This window comes from Heloderma suspectum, chromosome 2, assembly GCF_057233095.1.
Source record: "Heloderma suspectum isolate Gila_16-S chromosome 2, 16-S_ref, whole genome shotgun sequence".
NCBI classification, from domain to species: Eukaryota; Metazoa; Chordata; class Lepidosauria; order Squamata; family Helodermatidae; genus Heloderma; species Heloderma suspectum.
Genome location: NC_139459.1, coordinates 62,569,332 through 62,589,137, shown reverse-complemented (window position 1 = coordinate 62,589,137; position 19,806 = coordinate 62,569,332). Strand labels below are relative to the sequence as shown.

General features: G+C 41.5%; 1 protein-coding gene across 7 annotated transcripts in view; it reads left to right on the top strand.

Annotated features, from left to right (window-relative positions):
- The window catches only part of SKIC3 (SKI3 subunit of superkiller complex), a 120,124-nt gene that overhangs the window by 77,336 nt on the left and 22,982 nt on the right, over nucleotides 1-19,806 (top strand). For 6 of the 7 annotated variants that reach the window (XR_014787669.1, XM_084833767.1, XM_084833769.1 and 3 more), the window contains exons 33-40: nucleotides 1,339-1,392; nucleotides 1,498-1,609; nucleotides 3,119-3,247; nucleotides 4,517-4,638; nucleotides 7,138-7,296; nucleotides 16,251-16,403; nucleotides 17,340-17,470; nucleotides 18,287-18,410. Coding sequence is in view for 6 of the 7 variants with exons in the window: in XM_084833767.1 (XP_084689893.1) it covers nucleotides 1,339-1,392; nucleotides 1,498-1,609; nucleotides 3,119-3,247; nucleotides 4,517-4,638; nucleotides 7,138-7,296; nucleotides 16,251-16,403; nucleotides 17,340-17,470; nucleotides 18,287-18,410 (984 nt within the window). In the remaining variant the exon portion in view is untranslated. The remainder of the gene's footprint in view (nucleotides 1-1,338; nucleotides 1,393-1,497; nucleotides 1,610-3,118; nucleotides 3,248-4,516; nucleotides 4,639-7,137; nucleotides 7,297-16,250; nucleotides 16,404-17,339; nucleotides 17,471-18,286; nucleotides 18,411-19,806) is intronic. The other variant, XM_084833772.1, reaches the window with a different exon arrangement.

The following is a 19,806-nucleotide window of genomic DNA, read 5'->3' as shown; positions in this document are numbered from 1 at the left end:
TCTGTTAGAGCAATACGACAATGGAACCAATTACCTAGGGAGGTAGTGGGCTCTCCCACACTGGAGGCATTCAAGATGAAGCTGGACAGCCATCTGTCAGGGATGCTCTGACTTGGATTCCTGCATTGAGCAGGGGGTTGGACTCCATGGTCTTATAGGCCCTTTCCAACCCTACTATTCTATGATTCTATGATCTATATACGAATAGTGACCTTGGATCCTTCTATAAGTATCTAAAATACTTATTTGGGGATTAGCAAGGGCAGGCTAAGGTCTTTATTGGTGATCGAGATTAGCTGCTTCCTACCTCCAGCACACCACTGCACTGTAAGGCCATCAGAGCACTCCATAGTGCTAATGCACGTTTTCTAGCTCTAATTCATGGGACTCTTCAGTAGCTGCAGCTAGCACCTATGGCCTAGAAATGGGCCTCTCCAGTGCAAATGAAGTGGCTTGGGTAATTTAGGATAGGGGTGGAGTGGGAATGGAATACAAGCTTCCAGATTAAATTTAGGACTAGGTTCAGAGCCTCGTGTGTCACAGAGTGGTAGGCGGCAGTATTGCATCCGAAACTCTCCTCATGACCTGAGTTCGATCCCAGCGGAAGCCGGGTCTCGGGTAGCCAGTTCAGGTTGATTCAGCCCTCCATCCTTCCGAGGTCAGTAAAATGAGTACCCAGCATGCTGGGGGAAAGGTAGTCATGACTGGGGAAGGCAATGGCAAACCACCCTGCTACAGTCTGCCATGAGAACGCCAGCGTAAGCAGGCGTCCCTCTAGGGGTCAGTAATGACCCGGTGCTTGCACAGGAGGAACCTTTCCTTTACCTTTCCTTTTCTGCTGTATTCAGTACAGCCAACCGTGATCCTCTGCCGGCATTGCTAGGTGGCAGACCTTGGAGTTTGCAGGTACCTTCCTGCACTTCCCAGCATCTGCGAAGTTCCTTTCATTCTTATGTCTGCCTTCCCTGAGAGATAAGGTATAACGATGAGCTGTCATTGCTGCAGCAAACCCATTCAACTCTTGGATTTACCTGTCTCAGTTTGCTTGCAGCACCAGTACAATCTCTCACTGAGTCTCTGTGCTTAGTCTTCTTTGTAGAGAAGTCATTTGTGAGTTGTCTCACTTTATCAGCAAAGATGTACAAAGAAAGAGAGCTAAGGGAACAACTGACAGATTGGTTTTTATTAATCCCTTTAAGAAGTTAGGATATTTAAATGTACAGATCTGTTGACATTTTCACAGGTATTGATCCAAAGGGTAGCAGAATTATTCTGACTTATTAATAGGTCAAACCTGTCTCTGTCATGCCATGCCCTGATTAATATTTTACCTTGCAGGGTGGAGCTGTTGCAGGAACTGTTGCTCATATTCTTGATTTGAACCATGGAAAGGTTCGTATTTTACCTATTAAAAAAAGATTTCCTCTCTGGTGAATTTAGAGTGATTTTTTAAGCAGAAGAATAAAGTAATCATGTCCTATACATTCTCATATTTAGAAAGCCTTGCTGAATACTGCAGTTAATCAGTTGGCTGTAGGATGTCACACAGCTGAAAATGAAAAGAGCAATGCATTGAAGAATATCCAAAAGGCAGTTCATCTTTCCCCAGGTGATTTTTATTTCTGAATCCAGAACTAATTGTTCTAAACCCTTAATTTTAAGCAAGATTCAGGGACTTTTCTGGAAGACAGTTGCGTATCTTAATACATAAATAAGCCATACTGGTCCATTCTAAGTTCCACAGTCAGGCAATACCCTTACTATAAAATCAAACAAGTATACTCAAAATTGTGGGCAAGCTGTTGAGATCTCCAGATCTCTTTGTTAGGCAAGGTGTTACAAAAAGCAGGGGAAGGTGACTTGATGTTGAAGTCGTGAAATCAGCATCGTCCGAGTCTTAAGATGGAGTGGAGGAGGAAATACAGACTGAAATGGATTAGCTTCTAGTCTATTATGGGTCATGCAAGCTTCAGGTTACACCTAGAACTGTTGGGACAAGCAAGCACATAATAGCTGACTCCCCCATTAAAAAATACAAAATAAAAATCCAGTAGTTGCTTGAATTTGTCTCCAACCATAGCTGAAACACACAGGTTCTTTGGTAGGTGGAGAGCAAAAGTGGAGAGAAACATAGCAGTCTTCATATTAGTAAAGCTGGAGATTAATTTTGGGTGATGCACTAGGTAAAAGAAAGTTATTAGAAGCCAAACTGTGGAGTGTTACTTAGTGGTTGAAGGGAAGAAAATACAATAAAGTCCCATCTTCAGGTGGAAGATACTCATCTAGTTGTAAAAGTCTTGCTCCTGAATGGCTAAATAAGGTATTTTCCAAGTTACACATAAAACAAAAGTAAGCAGTGCTGGTCCATAAGATATTCCAAAATCTTTTCTTTTTCTTTTTTTCATTTTTGGTTGGGAGTGGAGGTGAGAGTGTGAATATAGATGGGTGAGGTTGGATCCCTGGCTTTTAATGGCTTGAACAAACTTAAATTAGGGTTGAAAGAGGCTGAGACTCTAGTTTCTGATCCTGAGGTTAGAGGAGAAAGAGAGTTGGGTTGTACGTTACTTATTTACAGTGTATTTTGATATTTCATACTCTTGCAAGATGCCCTCAGCCTTTGGAGTGAAGGTATGAAATGAAATCTAAACTCAGAGAGTGATGTTCCTACTTGGCTATGTGGTAATGCATTTTTTATATTGTTTCTGATTCATTGACACCTGGATACTAAGGAAGAATGCTCACGAGCAACTCTTCTTAAAGAGCAGCCTAGTACTGACTGACTGAAATTTCTTCTATGTGTTTGTGACTCCTTGTGCAGACTAAGTGAAACAAACCAATTTTTGCTAAGCTTTTAAATTCTGCATGTAGCCAATTCTTGTATTCTGAATCATTGCAGTGTTTGCACTCCTTCAGAGCTTGTTTTACAATGTCGGGCTGTTTATGAAAGAAGTTGCATCTTACAATATGAGATTTTTAGTGTCTTAGGCATACATACATCTGGGGAGTGGGGGGGGATCCATTTTAATTCTTAAGTTTTTCATCCCTGGGCACATCAGCTTGTATAGCTATTCAGCTGTTGGTATACTTTGAAAATGACAGCTAACTCGTTTTTTTCCAGATGATCCTGCTGCTTGGGCAGTGCTCCTGGCTGCCTGTCATGCTGAAAACACGGTTGTTTGTCTGCGTAGTACACAGCCCAAGAGGACAAATTTGGGGGAAATGATTGTAGCTACAATCTCAATGAAAAGTAAGGCTTTTTTGTTGGTACAAATAACTCATTTTGAGAGGAAGTCTTTACAATTTTTCTTCCAACCTTAGTCATTCTCATTTGAAATGATTAGATATCCCTTAAGGATATTTCGAAAATTTGGATGAGGCTTGGAGCCACTCTAGAAGTGTTATGGTTCTGATCCATCATCACAAGGAAAAAATGACAGCGCCACTGCTACCATTTGGTTGAGGAGCTGAGGAGAAGCCTGGTCTACACATGCAGTGGAATGAGGTGGCAAAATGAGCTGTTCCACTTTCAGGCTGCAGGTGGAGGGTATGTTTTTGAATACTCTCCTATGTGTTAGTCTTCCCGCACATAGAAAACTAGCACAGCAAAGAGTGGACTAGGCTAGAACCTTGCTCTTTGAATTAATTTGTCTTTTACTAGCAGGAAGTTTTTGACATTGTAGAGCATTCAAAAATGGAATCCCCACACCTGCAGCCTGATGCAGTCCATACTACCATCTCATTCTGCCACATGGATAGATTAGATATAAGTGACTCCTGCACAGACATGGGGCTCCCTAAGTAACAATTAGTGGCTCCCTCATCCCTTGACCATGCTGAAGATTAGTGTAACCAGCAGATAGATTATGTACCATCTTTTCTATATAGTTGTATATACTGTTAGTTCTTCTACTGGTGACACAGGACATTGTTACATAGTTGTAATGGAAACATTTTGTATATAAATGAAAGGGTTAAGCCAAAAAATAAAATGAATAAATGGTTATGATAGTATTAGCAGCTCTGGCAGTGCCTGACATGAATACCAATATCTTATTAGTCATTTTGTTAGGAATTTATGGTCTACCACTCTCGGACTGGAAATTTTACTCATGGCTGTGCTTTATGTATATTCAAAAAAAAACTTCAGTAGACTATAAAAAATTCAGGCTTTGCCTTTTTCCTTCCCTGCCTTGTTTGTAGCAGATGGATGCAGAAGCTGACTTGTGCTTGAAGATAAAAGAGGGTCACTAGGGCTGGGAAGCTTGTGAGTGAAGGGTTGGTGAGAGTAAGGGGATCAGAACTATCTTCCTCAAGACTTGACATTTCTGTCAAGGGGTGAAGCTTTTGAATACCTGAAACATATTTATATATAAACACAAGGGTTGCTTTAATGTAAAAAGTATTTTACTGTATGTTTTATTATTACCTTAACGTAGCTTCTGTTGCTAAGGCTTGGGATTTATACACAAATAAACCATGGAACTTTAAGCAATAATGAGCTTTACATGTTTTCTAGCTAAAGAAAAGGAACATCCAGTTTCCCATGCCCAAGCTCTTGAAGAGTGGTCTCTTTTCCAAGCTATTACTGGCTTAAATGAAACAGATAGAGCTCCAGAAGCCGAGGCTCTCTGTGCAAAGGTATGATCATTCTCAGGCTAGTTTCTGCTGTGAATCTTTGAGCGGAGAGCTAAGTTATATGTATTAGAACATACTTGGTTAGAAGGGCTGATCCATTTTGTTAAAAATTACTGTGGCGAATTTGCTGCATACCAGCTTTTTATATGCTTGACCCAAAAGATGTGACATGGGGCTTGTCCATGCAGCAGTAGCTTATGCTACCAGCTGAGAGCTGCAGATTCACAGACAGGAATGTGAGTAGCATCCTGGATTTTTTTTTCTCTGCATAATCCTGGAAGCAGGCTAGGTATGCTGCAAAAGCCAGCATTGGTGGCCAGCTACTTGCATCAGGTAGGTAGATGGTAGAGAGGGAGCATTATGAGGTTAAGCTCTCTAGAATGTGGAGGCAACACATAATGGCCTTATTCCATATATGGGTGCAGAGGTGCTTTTACTTTATAGTGCTAACATAGATTTAGGCTTTGATCCTATGCAAACTTGGGAATAGGCTTCATTGCATTCAGTAGGATTTATCTCTGAATAAACATGTATAGGATTGGACCATTAGCTTTTGTATAGTAACAATTTTGAATTTCTGGAGTAATTATGTTTGTCTGTTCTTTTCATTATTTCTGATTTGTATTTGTTGATCCTTTGTTCTCATGCTACGATTTCAGAAATATCTGGAAAAGAAAAGCTATTGCCAGTGGGTTGGATCCAAACTTAGCAATGCTTAGAGAAAACCAGCTTTTCCCCATCTGGTGCCCTCCAGATGTTTGGCCCACAATGTTCAGGATTCTGAACCACTGGCCATGCTGACTGAGGCTGATGGGAGTTGAAATCCAAAACATCTGGAGCACACCACATTCAGTAAGCTCAGAGTAGACTCATTGAAATAAATGGGACAAGTTAATCATTATTAACTGAAGTCCCATTGACTAAGTCAATTAATAAGTCGTTGGCTAAGGGCGCAATCCTATGCATGGTTAGACAGAAGTCCTACAACTCCCAGCATTCTCTAGCCACCATAGCTGGCTGGGGAATGCTGGGAGTTGTAGGACTTCTTTCTGTCTAAACATGCATAGGATTGCGCCCTAAATTGACTAAGTCATTGACTAAGTTTCTTTTCTAGATCTGTTCTAGGAATTATGTGCTAAAGAAACAATCACAATTTTGTATCCGTTCCATTGCTTTTTAGTAGAATTTTAGTAGAATTCTTTGTCAATCTTTTAAAAACTGCCCAGAGAGCTTTGGCTATTGGGCGGTATAGAAATGTAATATAATAATAATAGAAGTCTGGATCCAGCCCTGTATGTTTAGTGGTTTGGGATTTTTGTTCCATGCCCAATTTCATTTCATGCCCAGATTTATTTCAAAGAAAATGCTGGTGAAAAGATACCATCAAGAAAAAAAGAATATTTTCCTTGAATTAACACAAGTATTTGTCTAGATATTCTAGTCCGCTTCATTGCCAAAGGGCTTGGTAGAATACAGGCCTCTAAGAACACTGGAGAGGGAAACTATATCAAAGAAATGGTGCGGAGATATGATAGCAGTGATGGTCATGGTTTAGCTTTTGGGTCAAAAACCTGAGATTCACTTCAGAATTGTTTGTAAATTCCTCATCTTCAAATTTCCCATAAAAGAAGAAAAATGCTGTTTTGCGCCTCTTTGCTAGCTAGTTAAGCATCTTGTATGATAACCAATGCAAGAGAAAAAGACAATAAGGTACAGTTAATAATTTATGAGTAATTTCTGACACATTTTAGTTGCCACCATTAGGGGAATTGATTCAGCAGTTAAGACTCTAATTGCATTGTCTTCTAGTAAAACTTGTTTGGCGGCTCAGCTCCTCTACATGAGACTGTGAACAGTCTTGTTTGGCGTCACTGCTTCTTTACCAAAACGTGACAGGAATTACTTATTAAATATTGACTGTTTTCAGACATCACAACAACCCAGGTTTTTTTTTTAAAAAAACACCTGGGTTGTTGTGAACGAAGCAGAAGCAAGTGTGTGTGCTGTCTCCTGCTGGCCAATTGCTCCTACCGCTAGTGGGAGAAGCTAAACAACCCAGAGATGCTCCATGGGTTAAACCATGAATTCTAGCTTTGGGTTGTCTCTCCCCCAACAACCCAGAATTCTGATTCGGACATCATACTAGATGGGGTGATCAGGCAGCAGGAACAAACACGCTTGCTGCCACTTCATTCACAACAACTGAGGATTTTAAAAAACCTGTATTTTTATGATAGTCGAATGTGGCCATTGTTATGACTTTTGGTTTCAGCAAATAAAGTATTGACTGACTGACTTATCAAATAATAATTCATTCTTATTGTCTTGATTTCTGCATCTTCTTTGTTAGTGAACATATACTTCTCTTTGCTTGCTGATAACTGAGAAACCTTTATCCTCTGAGTCACTCAAAGCTGCATTGTTTGCATGAAGGCCCTACTTATCCTTGAAACTGTTTCAAATTATTTTCCATATTCAACTCAAAACATTATTTGCCTCTAGGGATTAAAAAAATTTCCTGAGCAACCAACGTTGTACTTGCTTTTAAGACAAGTTCAGTGTAAACCCCTTTTGCAGTCTCACAAAGAGCTTCCTGATGCCATCTTAGAAGAGCTCCGAAAGGCAGTGATGTCCAACTCCACTTCAGTTACAGCTTGGCATGTAAGATTGGATATTATTTGTTCGTGGTCTGTGACCTCTTCGTTATCTCTGGTTACAGTTTGGCATAATGGTGGATAGTAATATAAAAGTTGAGAATGCCACATGTGAGAGCTGATTTTAAACATCACTTGGAAGAAAGTTCCATTGAAATCTGTGGTTAGCTGTGCAGAAGGTAGGAAGTACAGAGTTTTATCAACTTTGAGAAGTGAAACACATCCATCTTTAATGTGAAATAGGCTGGGTTTTCCTGAGCCTTTTTGGACAGTTGCCAAGTCAGCTTGAGCTTTTTCATATTTCAAATACATGTTTATTGCTTGAGCTTTTGAGGAGTTATGCAAAGCTTGAAAAGACCCAACCCATGTCATCTCCTCCACTATTACCAGCCCTCTATTTGCCACTCCAAAAGAGCATAACGTAAGAACTTAACAGAGCCTGCTGAATTGGACCAAAGGCTGGTGTAGTCCAGCATTCTGTTTCCACAGTGGACAACCAGATGCCTATAGGAAGGCCAAAAGTAGGACATGAGTGCAATAGCACTTTCCTGCTCATGTTCCCGAGTGACTGGTATACAGAGGATGTGAGGTAGAGGGAGGGAGGAAAACTGGAATCAGGAGGATTGACTAAAGCTGAGGGCTGTTCCCAAACTGTTCCTGAGTCTCTGCAGTGAAGGCTTCTGAGCATGCATAGAGAGCCTGCTTTTCTGATGGGAACAACGAGAAATATAATTTTGTGTTCCTCCTGAGTCATTTTCCAAGATGAGTAATAACAAAGAATTGCTTTTTCCAGAGTTCACATTGATAATGTAAAGTCTGAGCAAACTCAGAAGCCTTTATTGCAGATATTCAGGAAATTAAACCCTTTGGCTTTTGCCTGTCATTCTGGCTGCTGTTTTCCCTCCTCTCCTCCTTGTTCGCAATTTGGCAAGCTTGGAAAAGGGGGAGGATGGAAATTGGCAGAGCAAGGCTGATGCCAAGCCAGTATGAGCAGAAATGAAATTTGGAGTGGGGGTGGGTGGGTTTGGCATTGGCTCATAATGGCCTGGGAATTCCTAAAGTAGGGAAGTTTTGTCTTTGGTGCACACATCACTTTCTGAAATTCTTTCAGTCTCTAAACCCTTATAAGAGAAAATATAAAATTAGAAAATTATGAAGGCTAGAAGGAGTTTGACATCAGATTAGATACTTTTCGGAGCCCTCCAAATAGTGATCCTACATTACAATTTCACCTGTCTCCCTCTACCACCATAGAGTTGGGATTGGTTGAGATAGAAATCAAGCTAAATAAAAATGGTCCATATTATAGTTCACAAGTAGAGAGCAATGGAAAAGGGGCATGATATCCAAAGTGCAATCCAGAAAGAAAGAGTCCCTTAAATAATGCCTGTATTGTGAGTTGGAGTGCTTCCAGATAAAGCCTTTATTGTACAATCGCCATGTCTCATTTATGGAATTTTTCAGGGGATCTAGCAGTTAACATTTTCTATTTGTAACCATCCCATGTTTTCCCATCACTTTTTCAGTCATCCTTTCTTTACCAGAAATATCAGTTAAGAACAAGAATAGCTGCACAAAGCCTTTCCACTGGTATGCTGAGAACCCTCTGTCCGGAAGCACCCTGGGTTTTTCCATTCAAGTAATATCCCAAATAGTGTTGTGCTAACCAAGTACAACATTGAATATTATACTGTATTGATTCTGATATTAAAATTGTTCTGGTTATTTACGTCTATGGGTTGGATCCGGATTTATGGCGGATTTATGGCACAGTTTATGGCAACTGTGCTGGCAGAAGTGGACTTCCTCACCCTTACCTTCCCATAACACCCTCTCCAGCCCACTAAAAATGCTACATGGAGAGTCAGGAGTCCCTGCTGAATGGTATGAGCTGTGATGTGAGGGAAGTGGGATCCCAAAAATCAGGTGGAGGGGCCTTCTGTAAGCAGAGCCCTTCCACTTGCATAAGGTTCCTTCCTCTTGCAGAAGGCAGGTCATGAATCCAATCCCATGTTTATTTTTTACTTAAAAGTTCAAAAATGCAAAAATGTATTGCACTTTTAGAGATGAGCTTAGTCTTGAAATGAGGTAAATAACAATGTACTATAAAATGGCATATGAAACACAAATAGATAATTCTCTGAGATAAAGATATATGCATACTTCTGTGAAACCTGAGAAAATCAGTAGTGGGTTCCTCTCGTGATCCCTCCCCCCCACTGTTGTATAGCATTTTTAATGGGCTGGAGGGGCTGATGTGGGTAGGGGGGGCACCAGCCCCATTGCACGCACCTAAATCTGAATCCAACCCAGTATGCCCAAGGCTATGGGATGTAGCTGAGCAGGTTTTTTGACCTAGGTCTTTCAAATAGGTATGTCTGCCCATAGGGGTATACTGGGAATGTACGTGCTTGTGCGTTTTCTCCCCCTGTTTCACTCAGTTATCATGGGCACACACACATGCAGACACACTGAATGTAGTTTTGCAGGTGAAGCAAGTTTTATGGTCAGGCCATTTACTTGTCCTGTTGCCTTCAGCATCACACCAATAAAGTCAATAGAAGTTGACATGGCTGCCTGTGGAAGAATAGATACTGTCAATAATGGTGGGTTGTACATCGCCCAGAGTGGCTGGGTGACCAGTCAGATGGGCGATTAATAAATTTAATAAATAAATAAATAACTCTAATCCTGCATCAGCACATTGGTTCTTGGTAGCTTCTCTGGTTGATCTTTAGAATCAAAGTAGTCTTTGCATATTCTCTTTGATGCCACTCTTCTGCACTTAAATGCACTTATTTGTCCAGAGAATATGGCCTTTTGTATTTCATTATGGCAAGCAAAAATGCTTTAACACCATGGCCAAGAACTAAAAGAACAAAGAGTAGTTAAACACAGAGCTGTTTTTTCACTGTTTCTGGATAATAAACCCAGTTCTTCTACCACATGTGCCCACTTCTTTTGTTGTTCAGTCGTTCAGCCGTGTCCGACTCTTCGTGACCCCATGGACCATAGCACGCCAGGCCTTCCTGTCCTGCGCTCTCTCCCGGAGCGTGCTCAAGTTCATATTCATTGCATCGGTGATGCTATCTAGCCATCTCATCCTCTGCCGTCCCCTTCTCCTTTTGCCTTCAGTCTTTCCCAGCATCAGGGTCTTTTCCAGGGAGTTTTCTCTTCGCATTAGGTTGCCAAAATATTTCAGCTTCAGTATCTGTCCTTCCAATGAGCAGTCAGGGTTGATTTCCTTTAGGATGGACTGATTTGACCTCCTTGCAGTCCAGGGGACTCGTAGGAGTCTTCTCAAGCACCACAGTTCGAAAGCATCAATTCTTCGGCGCTCAGCCTTCCTTATAGTCCAGCTCTCACATCCATACATTACTACTGGGAAAACCATAGCTTTGATTAGACGGACCTTTGTCGGCAAGGTGATGTCTCTGCTTCTTACTATGCTGTCTAGGTTGGCCATAGCTTTCCTCCCAAGGAGCAAGCGTCTTTTAATTTCATGGCTACAGTCACCGTCTGCGGTGATCTTGGAGCCCAAGAAAGTAAAATCTGTCACTGCTTCCATTTCTTCCCCTTCCATATGCCAGGAAGTGATGGGGCCAGATGCCATGATCTTAGTTTTTTTTAATGTTGAGTTTCAAACCAGCTTTTGCACTCTCCTCTTTCACCCTCAACAAGAGGCTCTTTAGATCCTCTTCGCTTTCTGCCATTAGGGTGGTATTGTCTGCATGTCGGAGGTTGTTGATAATTCTCCCAGCAATCTTAATTCCGACCTCTGAGTCATCCAACCCGGCATTTCTCATGATGTACTCTGCATATAAGTTAAATAAGCAGGGTGACAATATGCAGCCTTGTCGTACTCCTTTCCCAATTTTGAACCACTCGGTTGTTCCATGTCTGGTTCTTACTGTTGCTTCTTGACCCTCGTACAGGTTTCTCAGGAGACAGGTAAGGTGGTCTGGTACTCCCATCACTTTAAGAATTTGCCACAGTTTGTTATGATCCACACAATCAAAGGCTTTCGCGTAGTCAATGAAGCAGAAATAGACGTTTTTCTGGAATTCTCTTGCTTTCTCCATGATGCAGCGAATGTTGGCGATTTGATCTCTAGTTCCTCTGCCTCTTCGAAACCCAGCTTGTACTTCCGGTAGTTCTCGGTTCGCATACTGCTGAAGCCTAGCTTGTAGGATTTTGAGCATCACCTTGCTGGCATGTGAAATGAGCGCAATTGTGCGGTAGTTTGAACACTCTTTGGCATTGCCCTTCTTTGGAATTGGAATGTAAACTGACCTTTTCCAGTCTTGTGGCCACTGTTGAGTGTTCCAGATTTGTTGGCATATTGAATGCAGCACTTTAACAGCATCATCTTTTAGGATTTTAAATAGCTCAGCTGGAATACTGTCATCTCCGCTAGCTTTATTGTTACTAATGCTTCCTAAGGCCCACTTGACTTCACTCTCTAGGATGTCCGGCTCAAGTTCAGTGACCGCACTATCATGGCTATCAGGGACATTCAGATCTTTCCTGTATAGTTCTTCTGTGTATTCTTGCCACCTCTTCTTAATCTCATCTGCTTCTCTTAGGTCCCTGCCTTCTTTGTCCTTTATCATGCCCGTCTTTGCACAAAACGTTCCCTTGAGATCTCCAATTTTCTTGAAGAGATCTCTAGTCTTTCCCATTCTGTTGTTTTCCTCGATTTCTTTGCATTGTTCATTTAAGAAGGCCTTCTTGTCTCTCCTTGCTATTCTCTGGAACTCTGCATTCAGTTGGGTATATCTTCCCCTTTCTCCCTTGCTTTTCGCTTCCCTTCTTTCTTCAGCTACTTGTAAACCCTCATCAGACAGCCACTTGGCTTTCTTGCATTTCTTTTTCTTTGGGATGGATTTCGTTGCTGCCTCCTGAACAATGTTACGGACCTCCGTCCATAGTTCCTCAGGCACTCTGTCTATCAGGTCTAATCCCTGAAATCTATTCCTCACCTCCACTGTATATTCATCAGGGATATCATTTAGGTCATACCTGAATGGTTTAGTGGTTTTCCCGACGTTCTTCAATTTAAGCCGAAATTTTGCAAGAAGCAGCTCATGATCTGAGCCACAGTCAGCTCCAGGTCGTGTTTTGACTGACTGTATGGAGCTTCTCCATCTTTGGCTGCAAAGGACATAATCAATCTGATTTCGATATTGACCATCTGGTGATGTCCATGTGTAGAGTCGCCTCTTGTGCTGTTGGAAAAGAGTGTTTGCTATGATCAGCATGTTCTCTTGGCAAAACTCTATTAGCTTTTGTCCTGCTTCATTTTGTACACCAAGGCCATGCCTGCCTGTTATCCCGGTGATTTCTTGACTTCCTCCTTTAGCATTCCAATCCCCTATGATGAAGAGGACGTCTTTTTTTGGTGTTAGTTCTAGAAGTTGTTGTAGGTCTTCATAGAACTGATCAACCTCAGCTTCTTCGGCCTCAGTGGTTGGGGCATAGACTTGAATTACTGTGATGTTGAATGGTTTGCCTTGGATTCGTACTGAGATCATTCTATCATTTTTAAGGTTGTACCCCAGTACTGCTTTTCCCACCCTTTTGTTGACTATGAGTGCTAGTCCATTTCTTCTAAGGGATTCTTGCCCACAGTAGTAGATATGATGGTCACCTGAATTAAATTCGCCCATGCCTGTCCATTTTAGTTCGCTGATTCCCAAGATGTCGATGTTCAATCTTGCCATCTCCTGTTTGACCACCTCCAGCTTACCTTGATTCATTGATCTGACATTCCAGGTTCCTAAACAATATTGTTCTTTACAGCATCGGATTTTCTTTTCACCACCAGACACATCCACAGCTGAGTGTCCTTTCGGCTTTGGCCCAGCCGCTTCACTCTTTCTGGCGCTACTTGGAAATACCCTCTGCTCTTCCCCAGTAGCATATTGGACACCTTCCGACCTGAGGGGCTCATCTTCCGGCGTCATATCTTTTAGCCTTGTGATACGTTCCATGGGGTTTTCTTGGCAATAATCTTGGAGTGGGTTGCCATTTCCTTCTCCAGTGGACCACATTTTGTCAGAACTCTCTGCCATGACCTGTCCGTCTTGGGTGGCCCTGCACGGCATAGCTTATGGCTTCACTGAGTTACGCAAGCCCCTTCGCCACAACAAGGCAGTGATACATGAAGGGGGCCCACTTCTTTACTCCTGTTGTAATTCATCCAGTATTATCACTACTAACTTATACTGATAACCAAATCATAAAAGAGAGCAGGCTTGTTCGGGAAAGAACTATATACTAAAACATTGAAGGGGGAAAAATCCATTGCTCCTTGTTAATCTTGTTTGGCAATCTTATTACTTAACAGAAGTTTCCTTAACAAATTGGATTTTATTAATGTAGGCATATCTAGTGCATCTGACGTAATTTTGCAAGCTTTCTCATTCTGTTTCTTTTTTTCTGTAACATGAAATATGTTTCAGCTACCACAGGTGTGTGCGTGAGATAAGACTCAGATTGATTGGTTTGGGGAAATTATAGGAATCTCAATATTCTGTGGCCAAGCCACATTAATGGGACAAGTGGAAGTTGCAAGAAAATGTTTAGGTTTCCAGGCATTCTATCCCACCTCTGCCTTCTTTTTCTATTCTTTCCCCACTCCCCAAGTAGTCAACCTGCATTCTGGGCCCACTGAACATACCCTCATTTGGCTGTTTTAGGGCTTCCATTTGGCTGTTCAGGGGTTTGTACTTCTGCAAGCCTTGGGATTCCTCAAGCCTGTTGATACTGCCCTCTTGTGTATGGATGGTGCTGTTTTCACTACATAAGAACTAGTACTGATGTAATAATCATTTGATCTTTGTAAGCTTCTTTTGAGCTTCCACATCTCTTGATGTCATCAAACTACTTTGTGAGGTTCTGTCATAGTTTTGAGCCAGGTATATAATTGCCAAGTGCAAAACCAATGAAAAACTGAAACTTTGTAGATGCCCATCTTTGCCAGTACATCTCCAGTAGAAGGACCTTTACCAACATCTTGATAAACTACAATGATTGGCACTTCTACAGTGCTATGGATTCCAGCAAGACAATGGAAAATACCAATGCCTGGCAGTGTTTCAATACCTACTATTATTATACAACATGTTTCTTCTGCTTTCTTTACAGAGCTGATATTTAAAGCATTTTGGTAAACCAGCATGCTAGGGGATGTGTGAGTTTTATTGAGTGATATGTCACTTAAGCGATAAGTTAAGTTGTTAAATGGACATAATGGAGATGGGGAAAGAAGTTGGGGCTAGCAGTGAGTGTAGGGAAATGGGATACAGTCAGGTGGCAGCTGCAGTGCAGGTGAAACAAAGTTCCTTTGATTCAGGGGAAGCTTTGCTAAAAGGAGGGTCTTGAGGAGAGGAAAGCAGCTTGCCAAATGGAGGTGGGGGTCTCTTCCATGCATGATTTTAGGCCCAGAGACAGTCAAATGAAGACAAAGGGGGACAGACACAAAATGAGCCTGTGCAGAATGGGGGAAGCAGGAAGACATTTAAGGGAATGCTGTTGTGGCAAATAAATGCATATATATTACCAATAATATGAGAGGCAACATGTCTCTGAATACCTCTGAGGAACACAAGTGGGAGGGTGTTGTTGTGCTCATGTCTTGTTTGTGAGCTTCCCATAGGCACCCAGTTAGCCACTGTGGAAACAGCATGCTGCACTAGCTAGGCCTTCCATCTGATCCAGCAGGACTGCTCTTAAATTCTTATGTGGAGCTTTTTGTCTTTGACATATAGCTCCTTACCTGGCTTCTTTCTCTCTGTCTAATCCTGAAAGGGCTGCTGGTCTTTAGAGAGCTGGAGAGGGTGTGCAAGTTCAATGCAGGTACTCACCATTGCAGGACAATGTCCAGAAGGGTCAGGTACAGAGTGGCAGGGGCAGTGGAGGAATTATAGGAAGGTTCAAGAAGCACAGGCAAGCAGAGCAGGTACTGAGTGACCTTCACCTAAATAATTACTTGCAAGGCTAGATGAGCAGAGCAGAGGCAAAAATGAAATTACAGTAGCTTAGACTAGAGTAAAAACCCAGGATGTTATTGGTAGGTGCAGAGAAGGACAGATATGAGATGCTGAAGAATAAAGGTGCAGCTGTGTTTGGTGAAAGCTTGGCTTTGCATGAGTTAAATTCTGGGTTTCTATCAGACTGTGAGCTAGGGTTGCCTAGCAGAGGTAGAGAAAGGTGGGTGCATGGGAGGGAGGGAGGGAGGATATAGCTGGTCAGCACCAGGATCAGCTCCTCTTGATCCCTTCCCAGATGTGTGTGTACCCTAAGTGGCCCCATTTTGAACTTATGCAGCCATCCCTTCCCATTCAATGCAGCAACAATAGTTGTGTGAATGACAGTAATGAAAGCCAGTGTTGCAGTTTTTTGTGGGTGACATTTGCTTCCCTGGTAGCAGCTACCTGATTTTCCTAGTACATATTGACTAGCACCACTGAGCACTGGGACCAGCAAAGTCCCATGTGACCTGCAGATGTTATCTGTGCTGATACTTATGGAAATCATTTAGCTGGAGGGGATGTTTCATATAGCAACTTGAGAATTCTGCCTTATACTATCATCTGCAGCACTTAAGAGGGGAAGCTGTCCAACATCTTTAGTATTTTCTTCTCTCAATCCCAGATTAAGTTACATATCCAAGCTATAGGCAGATTCACTGACTTCTGTGTTCCCTTTCGCCCAAATCTAATAGGTCTTTCAGGGACCTCTATATGGGATTCTACTTTATAGTGCTAAGGAACAATAAAACACTTTGCAGATGCTTCTATTTTGGGATTCAGCCCCTTTTAGTTCCTTTACAGGAACCTTTGCTGCTCATGTTTTTTTTCTTTTTTAAAAGAATGTTTAATGTAATTATGAGACTAGGAATTAAATATACAATAGCAGAATAAAAACAAAGCTGCAATTTCATCCCTTTCTCTCCAGTGGTTGGCACAAGTGTACCAGTCTCAAGGAATGATGGATGCTGCAGAGATGTGTTACCGAAAAAGTCTGCAGCTGGCATCCCAGCAGGGCAACTGGAGTGGGAAGCTCTCTAGTCTATTAAGACTTGCTAAGCTTGCTCTGGAAATCTGCATGGTAAAACAGCTAAGTTATTAAATGATAAAATGCTCTGATTGTCATAATCTGAATGTGAAATGTAACAGGGTGCTTCTCATTTCATGATTATGAGTAAAATCAGAGAATTTATGGGCAAGAAGTTTTTCCCATACAAATTGTATGATAAGGCACTGATGACACTAATCAGCTTTCATTAGAAGTGTACTATGAAGGTTATTTCATTAGTAAGCTACCTTTTGATTTCACTTAATTGTAAAGGAGAAGCAGCATTCCATGCTCACAGCATAATTTATGTTGATGTGATGGCATCTTTCCCACCAATGTTCAAGCCAGAGTTACTGGGCTGATTGTTTATTACTAAAGTGTTAGTCAAGCACATTTTGATCTTTCGTCATTCCAGCTGTCCAAATGTTAGTAACTTATATGCAGTCCTGAAGTAGCCAGTGCTTTTTCTTAAATCTATACTGCTGGAAGCTAGAGCACTGTTCTATCAGTTGATTCAAAAATACATTATCAAACATGCTTCATTAACTTAACTGAAGTTGGTAAGTAAGTTTTTGGATGGTAGATGGCACTTCGGAATTGTTATATCACTTTCCAGTGATTTGAGTGTGGTGAAAGAGTTTTAACTGATGTGAGATCATAATCTTCATGAATTAAGATATTGAGTAAATGTTCAAAATAGGACTTATCCATGAACACCACTGCTTGCCCATGATGTTGCATGAAACTTTCCGTAGAAAAGATTAGTTGCCTTGTTGCAACTGTTCCTTTGTATTAACAGTTCTAGAAATAGGTTTATTACATAAGAATTCAAAGCTATTGTTCAAATGTAATGTGGAAATAGATATATGAGGAAGCAATCTATTATGTTTCATCACAGTTAGAACCATTGACCATTATGGTGCAATGATACAGAACTTTGTTGGTTTTTAACATTATTTTTATTTAAAGGCTAATATTTCAAATGACCACTGGCCATCTCTGATTCAAGAAGCCACAACAGAAGCTTTGAAACTTTCCTTCTGCCCTCTGGGTGTTCTGTTTCAAGCCCTTCTTCAATACAGCCGTAAAATGGGATCCAGGTGTGTACTGCTCTGTGTTACGTGGCATGTAATCAGAATTTTGGATGGGAATATACCTGATTAAACATACCCTAAAACAACCTTCCCCCAAGCTGGTGCCCTCCAGGTGTGTTGGATTACAAGTCCCATAATTCCCAGCCAGCATGGCCTGTGGGAGTCATGAGAGTTGCAGTCCAACATATCTGGAGGAAACCAGGTTGGCCAAGCCCTAAAATCTCTGAATTCATAAGTGATCTACCCATGAGTAAGGAAATGGTGCTTGCAGCTGGAGGTTTCTGTGAAGTTTCTACTGCAGCAGCTTCCATTGCCGAAGTGACAATGCTTTTAAAATGAAATGTGGCTTGCCTCTTTAGGAGTGGGAACTGCTACCGCAAATGAAAACAAAATCTCTAGGTGCACATACAGCTTCCTTACACTGAAATTATCCTTTGAATGAGAGCCAAGAAATAAGACCCAGTGATGGCCAAGACATCTTCCGACCTGTAGGAACTTCAGATCTTCCCAAAAAGGAAGTTGGGGATGTCTAACTTATGCTTCATTCTAATGGAGCAGTCCATGATTTAATTCTGCTTCAACAATGTGAAGACTTATACATTTAGGTTTGTTTTCTGGTTCAGGATATAGATTCCTTCTGTTCCTTTGTAATGAGTGCCTCAAATGCGTGTGAAAACCTGCTGTGCAAACTGTTTCCTTTTGAATAGAAGGCCCTAATTTGAACTTTTAAAATGCTACAGACTCAAGCTTGTTTTCCAGTAATTTTCTCTTCACATCTTCTAACATCTAATTAGCATTACAATTTCTCTGTTTTCTTTGTAGAGAAACTCGTCGCATGCTAGAAAGAGTGGTGTATCAACCTGGGTATCCAGAAACTGTAGTATCAGTTGCCCGATGGTATCTCTTAAGACACTTATATGCCAAAGATGATTATGAACTGATAGATGTAAGCGGAACTCTGTTGTACAAATGCCTTTTGAATTCTTTATCTAGGAATTAGATACGGCCAAGTAATTCTTAGGATTGTTATTTGAGGTCAGCAAATGAGGTCTTGCTCTGTGTGCCCACTGTTTGGGAAATTTAGATGTATTGGCACTTGAGGCAAAAAAAATTTTAGTGATAGTGGTGCAGCTGTGAAATACCCTCCCCAGGAAGTCAAGCTAGAATACATCTTTACATAATTTTTAGTGCAAAGTCAAAATTCTTCCTCAAGTGTTAAAGGCTCTGGGTTTAGTTTAGCTTTTATAATATCTGGAGTATGCATATGCTTTGATGTTGGTGTATGTATAGGCTGACCATACGTACCATTTTAAACAGGACAGTACCATTTTTTTTCATATTTCCTGACTGTCCCGTCGTTTTAATATAAATGTCAATTTTGTCCCGTTTTTAATTTTTTGTAAAAAACTGAACGCGTTTATCATAAGGCTCTATGCTAATCAATGCGTGCAGTAAAACTACTAGTGTGACGAAAGAGGAAGTTCCATTTACTTTATCCAGTCAGGGCCAGGCTTCTTGAGCTAGCGACATTCAGACGCCGCCCCCTTCCTTGTCTGCAGTGGCAGGGAATTCAAGAGGCGGTCACTAAGCCCCATTCAGCGTGTGGGAGCCAGGAGGGTGAGTCTTACTGTTATTTCTACCATCATTCCACCCATAGAGATTCTTTCTGCCCTACATTCAGTTTGATTCGGACTTTTCAGACTCATATTTCTGTTCAACAGGCTGTTAGCTATTTTTTTATTACAGCGGAACTCTCCGGTTGGACATTACATAACCCCGTTTCGTTTTTGTCATCCCAATATCCCGTTTTTGTCTCAAGGAAATATGGTCAGCCTATGTATGTATTTTTGTTTGGTTGTATTACTGGAGGTTTTTACATACATACCCTACCTTGAGCTGTTCAGCAGAAAAAATGGACTGAGTCTGGTCATGTGCCACCCCCATGAGAATGATATATGCCACACAAAACTGGGGAATCGCTCTTCCCAGCACTGGCTAAATCCCTTTGGATGGCACATGCCATTCCCATGGGGACAACAGAAGCTACATGAGGCCAAGGTCTTTGCTGGCTGAGTCCCTTTCTCCATGCTGCAACTGTCACGGAACTCCATGCCCCTCTCAGCACAGAGAAAAGCAAAAGGAGGAGGTGGGGTGATGAAATCAGTGGGCGTGGCCACAACCTGCTGGCATTAGGGAGTGTGGCCCACTCACTGACATCATCCAGCCTTTGGAGGACTGATGGTGGGCAATTCAGCCCCCCATCTAAACCTGTTCCCCACTCCGGGTATATTAAATAGATAAAACATTCTTTAGGATATTGAAATCTGGTTTCCTGTCCACAC